The following is a 25,770-nucleotide window of genomic DNA, read 5'->3' as shown; positions in this document are numbered from 1 at the left end:
ACAAAATGGAAAAGCCAAAGGAAATGGCACTTTGCTAGTTGTCATTGGAACAGTGCAGCAATGAAATATCTGCAAGTACTGCAGAGCAAAGGAGAACACATCAGAAATGGTCTTCATCAACACTACACTGACTGCAACCCTCTGTTGCAACCCTCTGTCCTGTGTCACTGTTTCAAGGCGAAAAGAGTGAAAAAGACAAATTGACTGAACCGAATCAGTGTAAAAACTCTTTCTGTGATTGTATTGCCCAGTCATAGCTCACCATCCTACCAAAGGAAAAGACAAGCAATGGTCACTCTCCCAGTGAGTGACTCCATTAAATGATGATAAAACACTCAGAGCGAACAAAAATTATGTAGGCAGATTCTCAGATCAATTTCCCTACCACAGTTCCGGAATCATTCCTATTAACAACAGGATGCTAAGAATACACTTAATAGCATGATTTCAATTCTGGATCTAGTCAGTTTTAAATTAGTCCAACTCTGATTTCCCCAGGATTTACACTGGAGTAAAACAAAAAAGCAAGTTTAACTCATCACTCTTTTAATACTATCTCTTTCTTATTTTTATCAGTCAATTCAAAATATTGCCAGAATATACAAACTATTCTTTCGCACATCACTTTGTACCACTTTAAGTACAAATGGTGCTTATCATGCCTTTGCAAGTTTAAAAGTATTTTCATATCCAATACATGATGTATTTCAGCTCTTGTTTAATCTTACTATTTTTATTTTCTGAAGAGTTTTTTAATTCTTCCCCTGTCTAAAAATATTTGTAGTTAATTTGCTGTCCACAAACAGGTCCCTGGAAAGCAGAATTCCATTCTGTATGGCTTACCTTGATGTTAAAAAGCCATGGCTTCATAGCATCCACTTCTGCTTGTCCTTTGCTGAGATCATAAACAGCAAGATATAAAGCTCTTTGTGTCATAAAATGAGGATGGGTACTGTAGAACTCTTCTTGCCCTAATGATCAAAAATTTTCATTGTTTAGTATTTCCTTGACTGAACATCATCAGAACACAGGAAAGCAGCAGAACACTTATTCTCAGATCATTAATTCACAAATTAAATTAAGGTTTGTAAAACTTTCTCTACATTGACAGGAAATCCATAATAACTATGAGTTTTAGGTAGGTACTCCATGGTAGTTTGTTGACTGAAGTGTAGTGTTGAAAGACAACTTGAAAGGTCACGATTCTTTTAAAACTCCAGTACTGAACTTTTCCCTCACTCCTTCCTTCCCTTCTTCCATCCTTCCAGCAACTTCAGAGAGTCCCAAATTCACATGATTAAACACTCAAAATTACAAGTGAAGTTGGACATCCAGCTTGAATGCTGCCCATCTGTGCTTATGCACTGTGTTAACAGACTCTATTTAAATGGTGACATTGTTTAAAAATGACTTTCCTATAGCCTAAAACAGCCCCGAATTTTAGAAGTGCTTCTGTAGTCCCCCAAACTTAGAAAATTTTCCAAAAACCCAAGGCTCAAAGATTCCTCCAGTGTGCTTTGTTTCCCATAACCTTAAAAACCTGTGATACTGTAGAGCCTAGAGAGACCCAGACTATAAAAGGGAGAATCAGTTGAGTGGAAGACTCTTCTGGTAAGAAGCTGCTTCTTACTATTCTGAAATGACTATTTTAAAGTCCTGTGGTTGAAATGAGTGATCAGACCACATCTGGCGATGAGAAATTCCTAAAGTTTTATATTAAATTTGATTGATTAACTGCTAATTTACAGAATTCACTAAATTATAAGTGGTCACTGGACTTTTGCTGTAAGTTTGTGTGATTCTACTGTCCCCAATTTTAATGTCCACAGGCTGATTCTAAGAATAAGTAACGCATTAAGATCTTAGAAAAGAAAATAGTAAAGGACAATAAGCTTGTGAAATACCTCCAAAATCCCACACATTTAATATAAGCTCCTTCTTCATTTTGCCTTTCCCTTGAATGATCCAGTCTTTTACATCAATGCCTACTGTAGGTTTCGGAGAGCCCAGCTCTGTTCGTTTGCTTCTCATTAGTTGTTGTAACAGGGTAGTTTTCCCACTGCCTGTGTTTCCAACAATCATGAGCTTCATTCTGTTATAAGGTACAGCCTTCTTCAGTCGTTGTTGAAGAAATCTGGTATTAAAAAAGTTTGCAAAAGTGTGTAATAGAGAAAAAACCCAATGAAACTCAAGAACAAGGAAAAATCTAAACCCATGCCATTTTCTTCAGATTTTCAATATCTGTTTGATATTACTGGGCTTTTAACTGTTTATTCTAGGTTCTGATTTGAAAGCTAAAGATTAATTTATAATGTATCTTTTTTGTTTTGTAATTATCCCAAAACTATGCTCTGTGCAATGCACTGGGGAACAGAAGAAACATATTACAAATAACTGGTAAGCACCATTGTTTGCATAGCTCATAGAAACATCAAATTCAAGAGGTAGTATTAGTATGGTCTAAACCACTCTAGTCTATTTTATGTGTGTGTGTGTTGATATGACATGAAACCTTCCACAGAGCGGCATGCTGGATTTCACACAACAAACCAACATGTCTTTTCAAAACTAATGCTTACTGCACCTGCCAAGAAAGCAAAACAGGAATATTCAAGAACAACAGGGCAACAAACCTGATAATGTCTCTGGCTTTGTATCCCACATGTTTGAAGTCTAAATTCAGATGGAGTCCTTCCAGAGGAAGGTCCCAGATTTTGGACAGCCTTCCCATTTCATCTGGAAAGAATCTCAGATCGGGATTATGACTTACATCCAGAGAAGTCAAATTTTCTAGGAAGCCAATCTGAGGAGGAATCTAAATAAAAGAACATTTAATGGGCAGTTATGAATTAAAAAACCCTGTTAGCATGAATACATTACATATTTTACAAAACTAGGTATTATTTTTACTGCAGTGTATGTTTTTTCAATAAACAGGCCTAATGTTCTACACTAATAGAGAAAGGACCTCATAAGCAATCCATTATACAAACAGATTATATGACACATTCCAGGAATAAAAGCTGAATAAATATGGTGGTTTTCATTTATAGAAGTACTATTGGCACTTACATAGCATTTCACTATAGAATGTACAATGGCATGAGAGGTGACATGAAAATCAAATGAACATCGAAAAATGGCATTCAATTTAAAAATGATTTAACTTTCTTTAGGTAGAATCTTACACTTTACCTCCTTTAACTTGTTGTGGGACAGGTGTAGCTTTTCTAGCCTAGACCATGCACATGCCTTTTCACTCAAGTCCAAGACGTCTATCTGATTGTGATTAAATAACAGCTCCCTTAAGTTCGATGATTTCCAGTGCACTGGTCCAGGCAGGCTGGTGATCTTGTTTTGGCTTAAATCTACCGATCGCAAACTGAAAACACGAAAATAAAAAAGAGAGAAGTTAGAAAGAGAAAAAAATAAACCCCAGATTAACTGGAACTGGAAGTGTATGAATTTTTAATAAACAAATAAGTGGATTAGCTATCAGAACAGATGATATCTGACAGAAATGCAGATAGAAGTAGATATGTTTGCAATACATGTATGTGCATAAATTACATAGTTCACTCACATCTGTTGGACAAATATGCTATTTGTGTTACTGTGAAACATGAAGCATACAAAATTCCATGCAATGCCTCATTCATTTGTCTGACCTGGAGATGTAGTATCTGAAAACTGTATGTTTTTTAACACACCTATTAAATCTGCTGCCACGAATATAAATGTTAGCATGCTGAAATGGTGTAATATGGTGTTAATAATGACATGCTTTATGTACATTTCATTGCTGCAACTTCACAAATCTGTGGATCTGCCCTCTCCATGGTGCCATCAGCACTCACATCTGCCCACACCTAACAGACAACTGATCTGATCATCCCTTCCAAGCACTCCTTCCACAATCTTATTCTAGTGATCTCTTAAGGTCATCAACTTCTATAAAAAAAGCAGAAGTGCAATTATCACATGAGTACTGCTTTGAAGGTATAACAGAATAAATGTCACATGCATCTTTATCACAATTCCCTTTAGAGGAAGTGTTATTCTTTGAGAGTAAGTATCCCATGTTATTTGGGAAGTGAAAAACCAATCCCAGTAGCCTTGTGCAAAAGTCTGCAGAACTCAAAAAGGAAAAATTGCCAACATATTTTTATTGTTGGTTACAAGAAAACATTTAATTAATTCTGGTTTTCTCAGCAAGAATTGTCAGCTTCAACTGTCAAGTAATATATTTTCTGCAAACACCAATTGAATCTGAGGAACAGAATTTCTCAAAATCATGACTAGTTTGTCTTCAGTTAAAAGCTACTAAGTTCTGGATTTAACCTGTTAGAGAGGATTCCCTGAAAATCAGTCAAGAGTGCAGAATTTTCTGCTTAACAAAGTCATGTCATCAGATGTTTTTCATCAAGAACTTGATGTTAACTTCAATAAATAAGAAAATAACTTACTGTGGTAGAAGAAGAATTGTTTCTGGAACATTAGTAAAACAATTTTGGGATAATTTTAAAATTGTTATGCTGGATGACAAGTCAGATATTCTTTCTAGAGCAGAAAAAGAGAATAATTTTATTATTTTTAGGAATTACTTTTAAGAAAGGAATTTTCCAGAATTAAAGAGAAACTAAAAGGTCAATCTATCATTTTTATATACATGTTTTTGTAACATCTACCAAAGGCAGAATTCAAATCTTTTTTTCAAAGTTTATTTAAAACTAAACTCCCCAAATTAATTCATATATTGGCTTTTAATACATTACATACTGATATCCTTCGTCTCATAGCGGCACTAAATACTGAAATAACCTTACCTAGATGTTACTGTATTGCCAGTATACATAATATTCCCAAATGACCCAGGATGTGTTGGGTCTTATTCATACAAAAATTAGTCTAAGAGTTCAGCTGTGTTTAATGCAGTTATAAGGGTTACCTTCTAAAATAATGTGACAATAATTTCTAAATGGAAGATTTTATGTCTTGAAGAAAATAAATTTTGACAATAACTTACAAACTCCCAGAGTATCATTAAAAATGATTTATGCAACTTCCAATTTTCATAGACAAATTAATTTTGACACCTTTGCATAAAATATGGGAAATTACTGACTCTCACTTTGTATGGACTCAAAGCAGTTCTTTAACACTGGGCTCTAGTGAAGGGCATCTGCCCAGTGGTACCTAAGCTGTCTGCACAAGGTTTAAAGATAAAACACAGGAGCTACGGAACACCTGCTTTTTTTGGACCAGAAGCTGTCAGCCAAGTGGGATCTCAAATTACTGGATGCATACTCCATCCTTAGTGATGAAAAGCTGATGCTTAGGGAACTGTATAAACAAGGACGAGCATTTGTGGTATTTCTGGTGTCCCAAGACTCCAAATGTTGGTCGCAGAGGAATTTTGTGACTTGGAGTGGTTTCTAGAAGGTGCAGTATTTTCACAATACTTACCAAGAGCATTCATCCTGGCATTGAACTGCTCCAGTTTTGTACAGCCCATGAAAACGTTCTCAGCAAGGGATGAAATGTTGTTTTTACTAATGTTCAAAATTTTCAATTCTTTCAAGCACATGGGTGAACACAGGCATGAAATCTTGTTTCTGTGATAACAAGAAGAAAGAAAATACTCGATGTTTCATTTAAGAACTATTAGGGAAAACATGAAGAGTGTTGATTTGACAATGTCATCCTTACACTGGTAAAACAAAAAGTCTTTATATAAACACTGACTAGTCAGCAAAAACACTGGTCCACATGCAATGTGAAATAACATAACAGATATTAAGATTGGTTAAATTAATTTGGAGAGCAAGAGACAGAATATATTGAAAGGTGTCATTTTCTGATTACATACTGAAGCTCAATCCCACAGAAAGAGGACAGCTGCATTTGTGAGGGGTTCTGTGTACTAAAGATATGTGTTTGCAGGACTATAGGCATGGAATTACTATCAACCTAAAAAAAAGTTAAATCCATATGTGGAATACAATTCGGGATGAGTATATAATGTTACAAACGATGTATCCTGGGGACAAGAACACCAGAAAGAGACAAAGATCCTGAAAATGCAGAGATAAAAGGACCACACAGCACTATTTTGCAAGGGTAGTATGAGACAGTCTCTGCAGTTTACAGAACTAACACGAACTGCATTCTTAAGAATTCTATATAGAGATGAATTATCTCACTCACTAACAAATACGATAAGTGCTGGTAAACCAAAAGCTACATACGTTCTCATACTTCTGCCATTTAAAACATATTCATGCCAATACCTAAGATTCCATGAATACGACTTCCAAAAAAGCTTTTGTGAATATGAAATACAGTGGAAACTGTATTGTGTATACAGAAAACCTAGCTGAGTATGTCAGACCAGACAGCCAGCCCTGGGGATGAATAGTATGGCAGCAGAAAGACACTGAACTACATTTGTAGTGTGTTACTGGAATGGCAATGGTGTTAAGATTCCAACAAAGATTTTCACATGGACTTTACAACACAACATTGAAAATTGTAGCAATTTACACACTTAGAAGACAACATCAGTGTTTCACTGGAGACTAAATAATCCTTTCCATGCTATAACAGTCATCATTCTGGATGACAAATACATTGTTTCCTGTTATGTCTCTTATGCTACAGCCCATTTACTAATGCTACTCACCCTTCTAGTAACAGCTGTTCCAGATTTTCAGCAACACTTGTAAGAAATTCAGGAGTGCATACCAGCTGATTGTATGAAAGGTTAAGTTGCTTTAGAGTTGGACATCTGAGATATGCATCCAAAGCAAAGGAAGGTCCAATGTCATTTCGAGAGATATCAAGATTTGCAATACAATTCATTTTCAGTAAATAAGTTGGAAAAGAAGTAAATCGGTTACTGTGCAAATCCAAGTAAGTCAAGCATTTCAAGTTCTGAAAGAAAAGGATAATTTGATTCAAAAAATTAAAAGGAAATACTAATTTTTAGGTTTATGATTAAGTTATATTTTTATACAATTTATTACTTTACTCATATTTACCTCAGTAGGAAAAACAGACAATAGCAATCATACCAATGTAACCTATTTCTGTTACAAAATAAAAATCATTATTCAAAATTAATTAGCTCACTTTCATAAAATTTAACAGATATTAATTGCCTGCAAATCTCAGTTCCATTTCTATTATTATACTACTTAATATAGCAGGTCTTAAAGCAGTTCTTTGCAGTAAATTACTTAAAACAGTTCTATGAAAATATTTTTATTTCTAGATGAACATAAATCCACTGAATGAAAACTCTAAATGTACGAAGCATGCAAAAATATACACCCATATTCTTGAGTAATATCGCTATGAATACATTATCACAACAGGTATGGATTATATTATTAGAGATAATTTATTTTAACTAATTTTAGCTTGTATTACATAAAATTATGCAGAATTACTTCACACAGTTGTTCTGGAATGTTGGTAAGAGCATTTTGGTGGAGCTCCAGTTTCTCAAGGTGTTCCAGATGACTAATTAAGCAGCTATTCTGGCTGATGGCATCAATGTTCTCCAGTTCATTTGATGAAAGATCTAGTGATTTAATACACTCTTTCTCTGAGATCAATGAAGAAAGACTGTCTGATGGTCTTATATGTGGTGAAAATCTTGAAATGCCTTCTATTAAAACAAAAATGTGAAAAATAGCATGATTACATTTATCACTTCAGTATAAGATCAATTAACTCGGGATCTAAAGATGCAGTGAATGTTTAGATAATTGAAATCCATGAAGACTTCTATTAAGACATAGAAATTTATAAAACAGTAGGGGAAAGATGGATGCTTATGCACTGCAAAACAGAAGGAGCTTTTGAAAGCTATTAAGAACACTCATGAATTTCATTGCCTGTTTGATTCTACATAAATTATTTGTGAAGCCAAATACATATGCATTATTTGTATTCCACCATGGTATTTCCAAAACGTATCCTCTTATTTGTAAACAAATATATAATCTGATTAAAATCTTTGCATGCTATGCTTGCTTAAGCATTAAGGGTGAAAAATCTGTTACATATGTTAAAATGTGTACTTCACTTACTGGGAGATTCATCTGGAAGCAAGAATTTTCTTCTTTGTTTTGTAAATGGTTCATACTCCGAGCCAGGTCCCTGCAAAATGCCAATGAGAAAAAACAGTTGCAAACATAGGCAGGTATCTTAAATGATCCCAATTCAGTAATCTCTTTTTATTGTGGTTTCTTTATATCAGAACTCATTGGGAGAACACAAACAAACTGTACACTTCAACTCAAAATAATTATAGGTTGCATCTTTCTAAGACTTAATGATCCATGCAATGTGAAAGAGAGGCACATCTAAAGTGCAATGCAAAAAGTGCATTTTTTGGCAACCTAAAATGACTTTCACTAGGGTGGGGTGATAGGATGGTGCAGAACATTACAAAAAATAATTTTCTCTAGGAAAGCCAGTCCTGAGATAGGGACAAGCTCTTTTTAAAGGCATCTGACTTCCATTCCACTGATTTGTCCTCTTATGTCTTCTTATGGAATCAGTCTCTCTCCATGGGTCGCAGCTGAAGATCAGCTTCACTAGTGAGTACTTAAGTCTTTGTGAATAGGTCCACAGTTCCTGTATTTCTGTTTGAACACCAGACTGGAAATCTGAACAATTCAAAAGGATATCTACTTTTTAGTGACCATGGATTTTTGCTGACATAAACTCTCATCCGTACAAAGCACCACAAAAGAAGGAAACAGTCAGACAAAAGCCCGTATCGTTACATGACCTTTCCTAACTCTTGAATATTAAAAATTTTGCAGTCGGCAATGCAGTTGTACTTGAAAGCCTGGAATGATCAAGGATCTCACTTACCACAGAGTAGGAATGTCGTGGTAAAGTAGGAGAACCTCTTTGATATGCCATTTCCCTAAAATATAAATCAGCAACTGCAATGGAATTGGACTTCTTCTTTGTAAAAAGTGAACCATCACTTCCTTGAACACAGGAGAAGAAATAAGTAAGAAAATGTATTTAAAGATGAGGCTCAGAATTCAGCTGTAATATAGATGCTGACATACAAAGGAGAGATACATTTCAAAAGCATCAGAACATTTCAAAAGATTTCGCTGGTTAACTGGGTGTGCAACAGGCCAAGAATGTTGTCAACATTTTTTAGAGCACTTGGACCATACTAATCCAAGATGCTTCAAATATGACCAAGTATCATCATCAGATTCTTACCCTGATGTCTTATGACTCAAAATTTCGATCGAGTTGGGATTACTGTACACTATTCATAGCACATCTTTCTGCTACTGCAGCGTAAATAATAAAATACAGAAAGTTTAATAGATGAATTTGCACTTCCACATTTGTTGAGAACGAAACATCAAATACCACTCTGGATTTGGTGATTTAGGTGTCCCTCTTCTCAAAGCTACTTTTAAAACTCCTATAATCACTCTTGATAGTAAAGACTATTTTTTAATGATATCAACATTTCTATGTGGGACAACAAACAGACCTACAGAAATGAAAAACAGTATGTAAAGATATAAAGGAAAAGAACAAAACCTTTCTTAGGATTCTCTGACTGCCAAATTCAAATTCTTCACCTGTGATGATTTTAAGTAGCCAGCTGTTCTAAAACAAGAGCGACTTTTGAACAAAAAATAAAAATGTTGCCAATTTAGGCACTTTTATTATAAAGCTGCTGATATTATAGACTGAAATGCTGTCCTTTTATAAGTTAAAGGCGTTCAGATGTCCTGACATGGTAACCAAGAATGAAGTTGGACTGAACACACAGCTGTCATTTACACTTTCTGATCAATTAGTCATCTTTGGGATAGGTCTTGTTTCATTTACTTTATTTGTTAATAGTATAGTCCTCTATACCAAATCTGGTTGTGTAAACTTTATTTACAGACAACTCAGATTGCAATACATCCAACTTCATGAGGAGACAAACTGGGCTCTTGAAGTGCTTGTGTTTTGCTATAGACTATAAAGGCAGCTCATAGACAAACAGCAAACAGTCAAAATCTAAATTTGGTTGTATGAATCCCATTTTTTCTATCTACTGAATGCATGAAGAACTAATTTTAAATGGATAATAAAATTCTTTTAAGTCCTAATTTTATAGATAAAGCACATACTTACTCACCATAAACTATTCTCCAATGTTACCGTGAATGAAATTTTACATAGAAGTTTTTCCTTCATAGGTAGTATCGTATCACAAATACAAATAAACAACTGATTTATGGCTATAGTATGGCCCTGCTATTCTAGATTGGGATTACAAAAAGAAAAAAGAAAAGAAATACAATTACCTTCACTATCAATATCATCACTCAAAGGAAAAATACTGTCCACTAATGGGTCAGGTATGAAATTCCAATCATAGTTTTTATCCACTCCATCTTCAGAGAAGTTTGGATCAGAGAATGCTCTTGATCTCTCCTCTGAAACATTCTTCATCTGGAATTTAAGCACCATTCTTGCCAGTGCAGAACCTGCATCTGTATGTACAAAAAATGGAAAATACAGAATATTCTACAAGCAAACCAAATAGCTTTAAAAAAACAGTAGAAATAACTTGATGTTTTCAGGTTTTGTCAGACTTTCTATAACCAGCTGAGTGCTATGAAGAGAATCTGAACTCAAAGTCTTGATCTTAAACACTTTCATAGTACCATCAACAGATATAAAAGTTTCTATATATACTCACTTTGTTTTTTTAGTGGAGTAAGTTTATCTGGGAACAAAGGAATGAGCCAGGAAGGTTCTAGTCTCCCAATACCAAATCCTCCAAGACATATACTGCTGTTGGTGACATCAAGGCTAAGCTTCTTCAAGAGCAAGCTGATGATTTGGCTATCTCCTCTCTTTATACTGATGGTCAAAGCACTTCTAACATCCTGCTCTCGAGCACCATTGGCTAATAGCAATTCCACCAATTTAGGATTATTTCCTTTGTCACAAACCTAACAGAGAAAAGCAATTAAAAACATTATGTAAGGCATTCAAACAACAGCTCAGAGTGCATTAAGAGGCTTGTCTCAAGTTCCAATTCACTTTATCTTTAGGATTGTGACTCTTTTTCAGTTACACAATTCCTTACTCCTTGGAGCATATGCATCCCTCAGGCATCTGATAAACAACTCCCATTTCCATAAAGTCTTTGCCCAAAATGTATCAAATGTTTGAGTTCTGCAATTGTAATTATTGCCATGAGTACACACAATTTTCAAGCAAAAACAAACAGCAACTTATCTGGTTTGGTTATTTCATGTGGTCTATGGCAACTCCATTTATTTATCTGTTTAGTGGAAAAAAGATGCTTAGGTGTTGTTATGTTGTATCTGGATATTTGATGAACAGGCAACACCAGTGAGACTCATCAAACCTTGCCTAGTGCTATGGAGCTCAGGTCTACTAGCTTTAAGCACCTGAAAGGAGGGTGTGGCAAGGTGGGGGTCAGACTCTTCTCCCAGGCAGCAAGTGACAGGATGAAAGGAAATGGCCTCAAGCTGTGCCAGGGAAGGTTCAGGTTGGACATCAGGAAGAATTTCTTTATTGAAAGGGTGGTTAAGCACCAGAATGGGCTGCCCAGGGAAGCAGTGGAGCTCCCATCCCTGGAAGTGTTCAAGAAACAACTGGATGTGGCACTTAGTGCCATGGTTTAGTTGACAACGTGGTGCTCAGTCAAAGACTGGACTCGATGATCTTGGAGATCTTTTCCAACCTTAATGATTCTATGGTTCAGTCAGCTTTACTCCGCCCAATCTCCAAGCCTGCATTGCTACACAGACCAATGTTGATTGTGAATATCAAAAATAATTTTAAGAAATACTGCCAGTTACTTCATTATGTTCACAGTGGTTTGCTAGCACTGATTGGCCAACCTCACACCCCGTGGATGGATGGGTGGTTCCAAACTCAGCTGTGCTTCATCACCCAGTCAGTCCTGCCAGCAGAACCGAACACTTCCCAGTTCCCTGTGGGCAGTATTGCTGAGGTTCTCTCAGACTGTTTCAGACCTTGTCACTGAAGCAAAATTAAGAAGTGCTTATACACACCACTTCTCTTAAAAAAATAAAAAATCAAAGGCAGTCACATTTAGCAAGGAGTACTTGCATGTGGGAGCAGCCTCTCCACTGGCAAGGCTGAATCCAGATGGGATGTTGGCCTATGGCCTTTTTTAGGATACTTACATAATTCAAATAGTTGATACTCTGGATGTGGCTGCAGTCTGGATAAACCACTTTGCTAGTGTGACTTCAGGCATTCCAAGGTGTCATACTACTTTAGCTATGCTGGCATAAAGTCTAACCAGAACAGTTAAATCAGCACAAACACTGAAGACTGTATGCATCTTCAAGTACAACACAAAGGAAAAAAAATCCACCAGTCTGGGACAAACATTTTGGGCAAAGGCACCTTCACAGGTCTAGAGCAATGTGGGACTAAGCACACTGAAACCTATCAATACACAGTGCTGCCTGCTGCCCCATTGGTACTTTGGCCTCACAGAGCTTGGAAAGAGCTAAATCTGCAACACCAGCTCCTGGTCTTTTTGGGCTTGATGCATTCTACACCTGATTAGTTCAAAAAAAACCTGACTGGTAACTTGAAAAGCTTAAGTCTTCTTCAAAAACACTCCAAGCTCAGGCTAGGTCAGTACTTGACTGAACACAGGTTTGCACATGAACATGGTAAACAGCTGGAGAGCACAGACTTTAAAGTGAGCTTGCAGTAGAACCAAACTGACAGTGTGGACATATTCCATGTGACAGTGACCTGCAAGCTTCAGTACAGGGAAGGGCATTTCAGTGAATATCAGACTGAAGCTGAAGTCACTGTCAGTAACGATGATTAACACCACTCAGGTCCCAGTCAGACTGCATTGGGTATTGCTCTGTGTTCTGTCAAATCAATGTTTACATGAAAACAGAAAGGAACACAAAAGCACAAATTTTAAAGCAATAAAATTATATATATATTTCCATATATTACCTGATAGATCAAAGAGCTTGTCTTTGTCTTCTTATTAATATCAGCTCCCAGCAGAAGTAAACATTCAGCCATGATACTATTGTACTCCATACATGCTTTTTCCAGCATCGTATTTTTCAAATCATCATTTTCAGCTATTTTAGCAAAACAATTACAACACAGGCTTTGAAACTGAATGGGAAGACAACAGAAGTTAGGACAAAAAGAACAGCAACATTTTTTAGCTGTGGAGCTGTCAAGGAAGGAAGATACCTGTCGATCTCGCTGGTCAGTGAAACACATAGACATCTGGTAGAAAATGACTGTGTCAAACGATTCATTTATCAGCAGCTTTGCAAAACATGGTGACAAGCCAAGAATTGACAAGATTGCATGAAATCCCTAAGAACACAATGAGAAAATTGAGAGAAGTACAGTGTTAAAAAGTGTCATTTTCAAACAAGTCATGCAACAAAATCGAATTTCGACCAAAAGATATGTGCTTTAATTTTTGGTCTTGCTTTTAAACATGCAATAATTCACAAATCAGTGAAGATCAGGAGAGAAGGCAGAAATACCTGGAGTCTCTGTGTTTATATAGCTGGAGTTTCATGCTTGTTTAGCTGACCCACTTAAACATATATTAACTGACACTTTGAAAAGCCAAATATGCACCTTAATATCTGACAACATCCTGCCTGGCAGTGACAAATGTACTCATGATTTCCTGAAAATGCAGAGATGAAACAACTTCCTTCTAAGGATATGGAATGAAGATACATCCTCTGTTCCAGTGTGTTGCTCAGTAAAAAAATGAAAAAGTTAACAGGTATATCTAAACACTAAGCAGAAACATGAAATTATCCCGTGATTCTGCAAGTAAAGTCCACTTAGAAGTACCAGCTGGGTAAATTAGGGACTCTGTCCCTAATTGAGGCTTAATCACTTAGAGTAACATCCTTATTTCAGCACATTATTGTTATTTCTCTCTACATTGGTTGCTAAGCTAAAGATGGCAAGGTTGAAGGAAAAACAGCAGCAAAGAAGGGAGGCTGTACTTGTGATCTTTTCATATTGAGCTGAAACATAAGCACAGCAACTCTCACAGAAAGCTGATGTCACAGGCAAGCTCCATTGTGCTAGAAAAATGAAACTGCCAACAAACAGGGAAAACTTCTGAAGTAGAGGAAACAGAACTTTCACACAAGGAGAACTGAAGATGTGTTTTCAGACAGTGTAGGAACTTCCCTTCCATATACAGATGTGGGTCCCAAGTGTGACACAGCAGTCCACCAATACCCTTTCTTAAATACAGCATTCCTGCACAAAGTTTATTGTGGGTGACAAGGCTGGGAACTAAGTTATTTTCTATGACTTCTCAAAAAAGGGCAATCAATAATATAACGATAGTTATTTCATTAAATGGTTATAGATTGACAGGATGGATCATCACTGAGAAATTTGTTCTAGTTTGCAAATTTCAGAAGTTTTAGATAAACACTTAATCTATGCTTACACATTCTGGGTTGAATATATGCCTCCAAGAAAACCATCTCTACAACACAAGTATCAGTTTAATTACACAGGTTTATACTAATCTAGTAATTGCAATAAAATCAAGATGAAGTAAGTAAAATAAGGAATTCTACTTCAAATATAACTACATTAAAATAATTTTCTAAGGTTTTGGCTTTCATTTTCATCTTTACACACAGAGATGACACGTACATGCATCTGGATTTCAGTGACTTCTTTAAAACGTCGCAGAGTAGACACCAGAACTGCTGCCAGGACATGCATAGTTGCAATGCACAAACTCTTTCTTGTAATCAAAGAGCGTAGAAGAATCAAACCCAAACACTGTATGTCTAGAAGGAAAATAAGTATCATTCAGACATTGATAATTCAGACATTCTGAGTGGAATAAATTCATGATTTAAGCAGTCTTTTAGTTACATTCCAGGAAGCTATTTGCATAAGGTATTACAGGGCCAGGCATAACCACAACATGGGTGAAACTCAAGGACTATGCAGTACTGCAGCCTCTTCTTGCCATGCAACCTACATGCAGCACTAAAGACAGTGACAGACAACCTACAACACATCCAGCACTAAAGACAGTGACAGACAACCTACAACACATCCAGCACTAAAGACAGTGACAGACAACCTACATCACATCCAGCACTAAAGACAGTGACAGACAACCTACAACACATCCAGCACTAAAGACAGTGACAGACAACCTACAACACATCCAGCACTAAAGACAGTGACAGACAACCTACAACACATCCAGCACTAAAGACAGTGACAGACAACCTACAACACATCCAGCACTAAAGACAGTGACAGACAACCTACAACACATCCAGCACTAAAGACAGTGACAGACAACCTACAACACATCCAGCACTAAAGACAGTGACAGACAACCTACAACACATCCAGCACTAAAGAGAGCATGGGACAACCTACAATACATCCAGCACTAAAGACAGCATGGGACAACCTACATCACATCCAGCACTAAAGAGTGCAATAGACAACCTACATCACATCCAGCACTAAAGAGAGCTATAGATGGGTCACAGCCTCTGTGCTTCATCAAACCCTCCTACCTCATCATTCTCATTCTACTGACAGAACACTTCCCTACCTTGTTCATCTGGATACATCTGCAGCGTGTGAAGCACAGTGTCAGTAGCTCCTTGCTGGATTAAGATCTCTAGTGCACCAGTGCACTCAGCTACAGAAGCAAGTAGTTTTAATCCACACTTCTGAATGCTAGGATTTCCAATAAACTGATGAAGAAAGGAATAAAAAAGCACATGAAGTTTGTTCTGCTTACAAGAGCAAGAAAAAAGTTGCTTGTTTTTAATGTTGTTCCGTAAGAACAAGTGCTTATTTCCCTTAAGTATGTGAAATTACAGCTGATGTGACATTAAATAACAATCACGATTTTAAAAAGGTTTCCTTATCAACCATCAGTTTCAGCTGCTCATTTTTTCCCCTCAAATTTTCAGTACAATCATTGATAAGTTCATACCACTTTCTTAGGACAAAGAGAGGGAGAAAATGTACTTCCTTTGTGGCTAAGAAGGAACAAAAATGTGGGGTTTTTTTGAGAATGGGCACAAGTGATTAGTATGGTGGCAACTGAAAAAAAATAAAAATAAAAAGATACAAAGCAACATACCTATTACCAGACCTCATGAAGATTTTAGTATTTGGGGTTTAGTTATACAGTCATTCAACAAGTTGTGATATTTTTCCCAGTTTCCCCCCCAATTTCTAGATGGAGAAAGCCTAAATGAAGCCTAGATCTGAGAGGATCACAGCCATCACAGTTGATTTGTGAATCTGCAAAATTATTTCAGTGGAGTCACATCCATCTTTGTCCTTATTCTGCCTCCAGTTTTTCATTAAAATGTGTCAATTTCTAGCCCTTCTGGTTGATATTGTACTACCCCAAAACCACAAACCAGCTGGGTTGGAAAATGCAGTCGGGATGACCACAAAGCACTAAAGACTGTAACACCTTCTCTAAGCAAAAATTATTTTACCTCCCTTGTTAACTCCTATATCTGTTATCTTCAGGTCAAAAAATGTCCTTTAGACACTGTTTCATTGATTCATTACTTGCTCTGACTTCTGTAATAAATGTAAGAGACATAAGTTTCCTTGGCTGGAGCTGTTTGGAAAACTTAAAATTCTTGAGAGTTTTTTTTTTAAAAATTACAAATTGCTACATTATGACTGTGGTCATGTGAAGCTTGAAAACCTTGTAGAGATGGAATTCTTATGATGACCATAAAGTTAAACCTTTCCCATCACTAGGATTTAAGGTTTATTTGCTGTGCAAAGTGCCCTGTGTTTTCGTTGTATAGACTGAGTCTGCTTCAGCCTTTCATTTTTCAGCTTCCCCTTCAAGGCACTGTGACCATTGTGTTTTCCAGTGGCTGGAAAAATTTACAGAACTGACCAGTGAAAGGAATGGAGACAACTGAGTTGCCCACTCAATTCTATGTGTAGCTGAGGTGTAGGCATGAGGACACTTTTCCTGTACACACTAGTCCATTTAAAAAAAATCAAAATAAACTGTATCTTTTAAAAAAATTTGCTTTGTTTCTATAAATATCTCTTAGAGTTATTATATAAAGGATCATATAATACACTCCAGGAAAGAAAGTAAGAAGAAACCTCAAAAGATCAATAAAACTAAGGAGGTAAGATTAATTCTGTCAAATCAATAGGCAAATCAATGCAGAACTAAAACTGAGAAATGCTTCACCATTGCAAGTGTAAAATAATGACAAAATCTACTAGAATAAAGCTTTAACTATACCCTGTTCAAAGCATTAAGCACCAACGAGTGAGTTCCCTCCAACAGACATTGGCTTTTAATGACTTTTACTGTGAGTGCAAAAGCAGCATCTCCCACATCTCTGGAAGAACCATTCTGGTGTTCATGCTTTGTATCTGCAACAACAGAAAACAACCTTCCTCAGAACAGCAGATTTCATAATCTCCCCAGTATTAACTCAATGTAACAATCTAACAATCAAATTGAACACAGAGTGACTCGGCATAACTCAGATCTTATGACATTTTCAAAACACTGTATTACAGACTGGAGTTCCTCCACCGTTCCATTGTAATGTGAGTATATTGTGTTTGAAAGGACGATTTCACCACATGTTTGCTCACTGCTTACTATGAAAACACAAAATCATGCCAAAGAATTTGGCCTGAGGTACTTTGCAATGTATTGCTTTTTTGAGCTATGCAGTTTCTTGGTCTTCCTGATACCTACTTCAGAATGCCTCTTCCTTCTGGAATGGAGGCACTACAGAGAAGCTATAAACTATTTGTCCTTGCTCACTTGGCAGCACATCATGGGACAAATTTTACACACAGATGACATTAAGTGGAATGTGAGCACATATAAAAGAACAGAGAAAGGCCTTTCAAGTTTACCTTTGTTGTAGCTTTTGGCACTTGGTAGTCAAGTGACACTTGAGAAAGTACCCAGAAGTCCTTTAAAAGTCACTTCAGCATTCATATTTGTTCTGATTGTTATTTTCCCATTAATTACTTTTTTATTCTCTAATTAACCTGCAAGTTCCAACATCCAGTTGGCATTTTCTGTGTTTGATTACACTTTAGAAGGACCTCACTTCCAGGATCCTGGCAAACAAAGTGCCTTGCCTATACGTTAGAATACATATATCAAGTCTTTATCCTTCTGCTTGTTGAAAAGAGGGAAATATTGGGATTGTAACTCAAATAATAGAAGGAAACTGAAAACCTGCAATTGGTCTGCATTTCAGCCAAGTTACTATTTTCAGACTTCATGGTTTTGCAAATGTTCAACTCAAACTGCAGAGATGCCTGAAAAAAGTTGTTCTGAAAAAAAACCAGTATCCCATGTCTGTACTCTCATTCTTAATGTGAGAGGAAAATTGCAGGATATACAGCAGTACAGTGATAAAAAGAGTTAAAACTCCTAAATTCTACTAAAGGCATAAAACTAACAAAGAACAGTTTTTCCCCCCTGTGGACTGCTGCTAAAGAGGGTTTTTTTGGAAAGGAATTTCTAAGTTAGTCAGTTTGGTTTCTCATTTTTTGTAGAAAATAGTATATATTGTATATTACATATCTTTAAATCACTGTCCGATTTTTATGTTCCTTCCAAGAGATTCGACCAAAACAATTTCATTCTGTGATACAACAGTGTTCAGGTCATTATCATGCTTTCTCTTAAAGGGGATCAATGATGAAAATACAGAATCACAGTGACAGCTCCACACTCATTCCCTGAACTCCTTAGAAGTAATGGAGGTAACTCTTCACTCTTCACTGGTGAAATCAAGGGGAAATCAGCAGTGATAATTTTGGTCTCTTACCTTAAATACCTCAGAAATGTTCCCCCTTCTTGTATGTTCCTAAAGACTTACAGCTGTTCTCTGCTATGTACAGAACTGCAGTAATTTTCTGAAGTCTCATTAAAGGCAGTCTCATTAGATAAGAAAGATTAAACCCAGCTGATTCTATTCTCTGATCGGATCTATGACTTTGGATGACTTACCAGGTCCCATAAAGTGTAAAAGGACTCGAAGTGCTTCCAGTTGTACAGAGAGTGATTTTTCATGTTTCCTCATGGCTTTTACAACTTCTGATGCTGCTACTGTCATTATATCCAGATGAGGGAAACTGAAAATATTTTTAAAATGAATAAAAAAATGCATTTCTACATTTTACGTGTATTTGCCTCCTCAATTAACACTGTGATAACCCTTCAGAATATTGTTAATCTGATTTGAACTATGAAATACAAATTAAACTATTGTCTTTTTCATCATATTATTTTCACACCATTCCACTAATTTGGTCTATGTAAATATCCATCCCAGCCAACACAAAAATAATATTAACACTGTTATTAAGTTGATATTGTGGGGAATTTTCTGCCTCTCAGTGGAATTCAGTGTGGCTAACAGAAGGAGTGACCACCCAGGGAGAGTCTATTCAAATCTCACTCCTCAAGAACCATGAAGAGAAGAACATGCAGCTCCCCACACACATCCACCTTGGCATTTGATTACAGGGCTTACAGAATTCCATGTCTTAAACAGAGCTGTCAGGCTGTGGTCAATTTTAATATCAGTGACAGTCAATAATTTAAATGTAACTGCTCACCCCACTGAATTTCACAAACCTTCACTCTGGAAGCGGACATGCATTTCTAATTATGTTACCTTCCTTCAAAAACATGATTCAGAATCCTGCAGGCACTTTCAATCACTTCAGGAGACTGTGGATGTTTCCTCATTATATCCAAAACATTCATATGTATGCCTTTTGCCAAGAGTGTCTTCCTAATATTTACTACAACACAAAATCGCAAGCATCCTGTAAGTAAATCTTTCTTTCTTTATGTATAGTTGTGAAAAACAACAAAACTGCTTTTTTCCCCTCCTTTTTTTCATTTTTTCCCCTCATCAAACACACATTATTGTGTAAATTAGAATGGGAAACAACTTGAGCCGAAGCTGACTTCTCTTTGCATAGCTTAATTAAACAGATTATAATTTCCAATCATCTAATAAGTTTCTATACATCTGCTATTTTTACTTACATAAAGTTAGCAGATGGGAAGGAGAATGTATAGCTTTACTTTTATTTTCAAAAATGTTTATTCTTAAACTTCTTCCTTGTAATTGTACTCTGTGCTCATATAGGGTAGGGAAGGTATAATTTAAAACTTTCAAAAAAAGCCTTCCAACTTTCAATATAAAGCTTCAAAAATGAAATAATATTTTTTCATTCTATTGACTTTTGTTAATTCATTTTTTAAAATTCAAATATCCAAGCACACATTGTAGTTATAACTGTAACCAATACATATCAGAACAGTAAAAAAATATGATACATTATCAGAGTAACTACCACCAAATATTGATATTCCCAGGTCAGTACATCCATTCAAACAGTTAGTTCAAGCAACTCTGCATTGTGCCAGAGGGTTTTACTAAGCTTCTTTGTATCTATTGTTTTTGCTGTAAGCACATTCATTGAAGGGGAAAAAAGGAATAATAATTAAAAAAAAGACAAAAGAAAAACTTGCTTTAGATTTACAAAAGGAATAAGAGGCCCACTTGGAATAAGAGGTCCACTTGGAAGAGGCCCATGTTATGAGAGTACCTGGTATATGATAATAGTATGCACACATTTATGAGATCTGTCTCTCAATATAGATAGATATTGATCTCATAAATAAGTATAAAACCTTTCCAGTGCTAGGTTTTATGTACTTGGATGGCTCAGTCAACTAGTGATGAAACAGTGCTTTCTCACCGAGAGAATGGTAATTAACTGCTAGGCTTTTTCTTCCTATCTAGCCAGTGGTTTTCAATGTGCAGCCTGCAAACCACTTGAGGTCCAAAACCATTTCAAAGGATTCTGGGAAAGGTATCTAATAAAAGCAGGCCAACTGTCAGTAGGCTTAAACACTCTACCCAGGGGTCCACATCTCCACTGAAAAATTTTGAGGGGGTCTGCAAATTGAAAAAAGTTAGGAAACCATGTTAGGGACACAATCAGGACTAAAGCAATCTTGAAAACTGGCATGCACATGCTTAACTTTCTACACAATTTGATTCACTGAAGTCCACAGGACTGCGGAGATCTCCTGTGTTAAGCAAGAAGATGGTATTTCTTGGGCTGTATTCCTTATTCATGTAATTTTCAACAAATGCTGCTCTTGATGAAATTCAGACGTGGTAGATATTTAAACAAGCAAACAGAGAGAATGCTCTTTTCATGTCTCCTGCTCCAAAAAGTAGCATTTGCAACACATAAACTGGCAGAGAGCTCTTTACTTCCATGTATTTTTTGGTACCAGCCAACAACAGCTTTTTCAAAGCAAGGAATAACCTTCCTACTGAACACAACAGCATAATATTCTAATCACAGGGAATATTGTGTTTATACAACAACACATTAAATTCTCTTTAGTATTTATGTAATAACTTTCTACTGAATTAGAAAGTAAAGATAATTAAAGTGCCTTACCATTTTGTTGTGACAAAATTGCCAAGGTACTAGCAGCTGCCTGAAACACTTCTTTTGAAGAGGAGTGCATCAGCATGGACAGCATCACTGCTCTGTCTACTGGGAACCTTTCAGAGACAAACAAATCACTGCACATGGACTGCATCACAGCAGTTATTTCATAATTGCAATCCAGTTTCCTAAAAAGGTACTATGTGACATAGCGAAATTTTTAGATGATTGCTCTGGGCTTGTAACATGTTTCCATAGAAACAACTGACAGAAAGACCTTTGTAACCTACACAACTTTGTCTAGTCTGAATCTCACTGAATTCACTTGGTACCATGCTTTGCAAGTGACCTGAGGTGCAGAAAGAGGTACTAATAGGCTAAAACTGAATTACTTAAATTTCAAGCATCTCAGGAAAATAGCTTAAATAAAATAGAAATCTGTGTCATACCCATGTCCAGATTCTCCCTGATGAGGCAGCATCCCCTCTACAGTGCCCTTCCATCTGATTTGTGGGAAAAAACAAGCACTGCTTTTCCATATTCCTTACATACCAGATATCTTAACTTGGCTATTATCTCCATTCTCACATTCTTTATCCTTATTGCAACTGAAAACAAAATTCCTTGTGAACTGTAAAAATTAGCTCTAATAGACTTTGTTCTGATCCTTTATTAAAACACAGTTTTAGGCAGCTTTTCGTGACTCAAGGTCAGTGCACTTCTGAAGAAATTTTCCCAAGTGTGGTAGATTATCATGCATTTCATCATATATTAGGAAACAGGAAAGAAAACTAAAAATAATTGAAACATGAAACCCCAAATGGCCTAATAATTTTCCAAAAATCCTGTTCAGGATAACACTGACTGATTATCTCCATCTCCAATCTTCTCATGAAGGTTGCGTTGATACAGAAACAGATTTTTCAAAGCCCAGCACGCAGCCTCCTAAACAGAGACAAAAGTATTAAGAAAATATACCTTTAGAAGATTAAAAATATATGAAAAAACTTCAATAGTTTGACTGCTTTTCAGTCCACAACAGAGGTATAAGGTGCTCTATGCAGAAATAGAAGAAAATGTAGAATGTCACATTATAGCTGGGAGAGGCCTGAGTTACAAACATGTGTGACAGTCTCATTTATTTGATTTGCATTTTGATACCAATTTTAGACTGAGATTAGTTCTTCTGTTGATGGATCTGTGTTTGGCTGCTGGATATAGAGGAGGAATTTAAACAACAGTCTTTGCATGGCCAAAGTTTCAGGTAATAGTCTCAGCTTAACTACCCACGTTTGAGCCAAAGTAGTTACTTAAACCTCTTGAGTTGAACAAAGATAAGAAAGGTAAGATTTATTCTAAATCTAATTCAGTCCTTAAAACCTTTTTAGCCTGAGGATATATGTGAGAAAAGGATGTTGCTAAACATTTTATTCATTACATAATGCAGTCTTTCCTTACTCCCATCACCCAAAAGTTCTCACCAGCACATCTGTATTTTTTCGGTGCAGTTCTAATGCTCTGTAACATGCTTCTAACCAGCATAACTTTTCTTCCTCCTCCTCTTCTTTTCTTTCCTCCAAGTCCCGGTTTAAGAATATTGTTTCAGCTTGAAACATAAAATATTTACAAGAAATTGTTACTGTGAAAACGAAATACTTATATCTTAACCATCCTGTAGTCATGGAGGTGCTCACACTGCCCATGTGCAAAAATTAGTGGGAAGATACGCCTTTCCTGGGAAGGGAGAAGTCTTTTGGCATAAACTCTATGACAGATTTGAAAAATGTCTTTAAGGTTATAAAGAGAGTAAAAAACTTAACTGCAGTGTAGTAAATGGGGCACATAGTTACAGATCAGTCAAGGCTTTGGCTCTGAAAAGACCTGCACAAACTTTTTTTCTTGTGTATTTACATACAGAACACCACAGGCATAAAATATATCTGTAAAGCACTTGCAAGTAACCACTTATTACAGAGCCATCAACATTCTTCAGCAATGCCACTGAGAACCAGAATGCAAACTGCAGTTGCTACAAGAGAAATAACTGGCCCCAGAAAGGGCAAGAGAATTTAAAATAAGTCTTGCAATTTTTCAGCATTTATGGGAAAAAAAAGATACCAACAGTGACCAACAGCATCTGAGGCATGATGGAGTGTGTACTGATTTCCAATCTATTTTATGGACTTTTAAACAGCATTTCTTCTGTATGGAACAATTACTCAAAGAGGACCAGATTCTTAACTTTTTGCCACTAGCTAACTAACTTCTGTTTCAAAATAACACCCCAAGTGTGTTCAAGGAAAAGTTTAAATCTTTTAACTGATTTCAGAACTCAAGCATAAGCATTGATTTTGTGTTGCTATCAACTGCCACAATACTGTCACACCTGGCAAACACAGGACCAAATCAGTGTTGTTAAAAACCAAAGATTTTATGTTAAGGGATTATCCAATATTTGCCTATGAATAAACAGTTTGCTTTGTTCAGATCTATCAACATAACTTAGCACCTCTAAACACTGTGAAAGTGTTGGGCATAGGATATGAACACAGCCTTCTCAAAGTAAAACAACAAACTGCAAGCATGTAGGAAACCAGCTCTGTGAAAGTTATCTGGCCTGAGGGTTTTCCTATTAAAGGAGTTTGCAATTACTATAGGAAATTACCAGAATGAAAAAATTAACAAGTAAACAGATTTACTCACTCAGAAGAGCTAAACAACTGAGAGCTGCAGCTTGTAACTTTGCATTTTCAGGATATGCTGTAACAGCCTTCACAATAACTTCTGGAACCTTATTTAACACAAGGATATTGAAAAAATTTCCTGAAAACACATAAGGTACTAAATGAATATAAACACACATCTAGAGCTTCACATGAATTTAACATAAATTTCTGGGTATACAATGCACAAACTTTGTAGCAAACATTGGGTTTCTTATTACAGGCCTCAACATAACATCATTTTATTTGTGGAAAGAAGAGATCAAGGACAAAAAACAGTTGGGATCTAGATTCTTTTTGGAGTTTTTGTTTTTCTGTTTTTTTTTTTTTACAAGAGATGAAGGTTTAATGCAAAACGAAGTACACAGTGTCATCAAAATAAAAAAAAAATACAGTTAGTATATCACTTGCAGACTTCCTGCCAGGAAGGAAATGCAGTCCTGGTCCTGAATTCTTACCATGCTTTGATTTATCCTATGAAGCAAGTCATTTAACCCTGGTTTAATCTTTGTTTCTGCCCTCCTCATTAAGTAGATTAAGGCCAGCATTATAAATAAATACATTCTGGAAGAGCAGAAAGCACTACTTTTTGGTAATAAATATATTTAAAGCATAACTATTACTATAGGCTGTACAGTATTTTGTTATAGATAGAATATAAGGAACTCTCCAAAAAGCAAGCAAATCTAAATAACTTCTGTGTTTGCTGTAAAACCTTCTATCATGCATAAAAAAATAGAGCAACACTTCCTTAGTCAAATATAGTATGACAGCCACGGTTTCAATTTTTATATTCGGTTTTGTTTAAATTTTCACTAGTAAAAATGAGAATCACACTGGCAATGTGAAAGATCAGTAGCACACAGGAAACCATTCAAGAGCAGCATTGCCTCTTGCCAAAAAAACCCTGCAAATACCACATCAGGGGCCACCACATTTTCTTGAAAACTGTATCTGGCTTTCTGAAGGGGAACTGGAAGCTGCTCTCGATTGTACTCAGGTCTGATCTGTATTTTCTACAATATCTACACAAAAAAGGCAGAAACAGATGCTGAAAGAATGGGACTGACTTGATTAAGGGGAGTCATGCACTGGTACCAACATCTGCAGTAGCTTCAGGCCACAACCTGCAAGAATTGGGAAGCCTAACTCATGAGAAAGACCTTGGCTGAGTCCTTGGTGAAGAACCAGCCATGCAGTGAGGATTGCTTGGGCAGCTGCTCACAGTGGTTTTGCACACAGCAGGGGGGAAAACATATTTATTTTTATTTGAACTTCCTATGGTATGGTTCTTGGCAACTGCTCAGACCACTTTATCATATTCACAAGTGAGTACGGAGTTGCTAACAGGCACAATGTTTTGCCACTGGCATCATTTCTCTTGATGTGACATTAGCCCATGAAAGCCCAGACAACCAAAGTATTTAGGGTGAGTCCAGGACCCTGTGGTTGCTTCACTGCT

The 25,770-nt window shown here is 36.4% G+C and overlaps 1 protein-coding gene across 1 annotated transcript in view; it reads right to left on the bottom strand.

Annotated features, from left to right (window-relative positions):
- The window catches only part of LRRK2 (leucine rich repeat kinase 2), a 63,885-nt gene that overhangs the window by 23,082 nt on the left and 15,033 nt on the right, over positions 1-25,770 (bottom strand). The window contains exons 8-30 of the mRNA XM_071552608.1: positions 24,289-24,408; positions 23,067-23,191; positions 22,451-22,530; positions 21,595-21,701; positions 19,779-19,908; positions 19,109-19,233; positions 17,366-17,499; positions 15,677-15,821; positions 14,746-14,885; positions 13,291-13,419; positions 13,039-13,209; positions 10,751-11,006; positions 10,353-10,541; positions 8,890-9,011; positions 8,097-8,166; positions 7,452-7,672; positions 6,683-6,933; positions 5,467-5,615; positions 4,467-4,560; positions 3,196-3,382; positions 2,634-2,815; positions 1,905-2,134; positions 844-971 (exon numbers count right to left, since the gene is read on the bottom strand). Of these exons, the coding sequence (XP_071408709.1) occupies positions 844-971; positions 1,905-2,134; positions 2,634-2,815; positions 3,196-3,382; positions 4,467-4,560; positions 5,467-5,615; positions 6,683-6,933; positions 7,452-7,672; positions 8,097-8,166; positions 8,890-9,011; positions 10,353-10,541; positions 10,751-11,006; positions 13,039-13,209; positions 13,291-13,419; positions 14,746-14,885; positions 15,677-15,821; positions 17,366-17,499; positions 19,109-19,233; positions 19,779-19,908; positions 21,595-21,701; positions 22,451-22,530; positions 23,067-23,191; positions 24,289-24,408 (3,485 nt within the window). The remainder of the gene's footprint in view (positions 1-843; positions 972-1,904; positions 2,135-2,633; positions 2,816-3,195; positions 3,383-4,466; positions 4,561-5,466; positions 5,616-6,682; positions 6,934-7,451; positions 7,673-8,096; positions 8,167-8,889; positions 9,012-10,352; positions 10,542-10,750; positions 11,007-13,038; positions 13,210-13,290; positions 13,420-14,745; positions 14,886-15,676; positions 15,822-17,365; positions 17,500-19,108; positions 19,234-19,778; positions 19,909-21,594; positions 21,702-22,450; positions 22,531-23,066; positions 23,192-24,288; positions 24,409-25,770) is intronic.

This window comes from Pithys albifrons, chromosome 3, assembly GCF_047495875.1.
Source record: "Pithys albifrons albifrons isolate INPA30051 chromosome 3, PitAlb_v1, whole genome shotgun sequence".
Taxonomy (NCBI): domain Eukaryota; kingdom Metazoa; phylum Chordata; class Aves; order Passeriformes; family Thamnophilidae; genus Pithys; species Pithys albifrons.
Note: the sequence above shows the minus strand (reverse complement) of the source record. Positions and strands in the feature narration are given on the sequence as shown.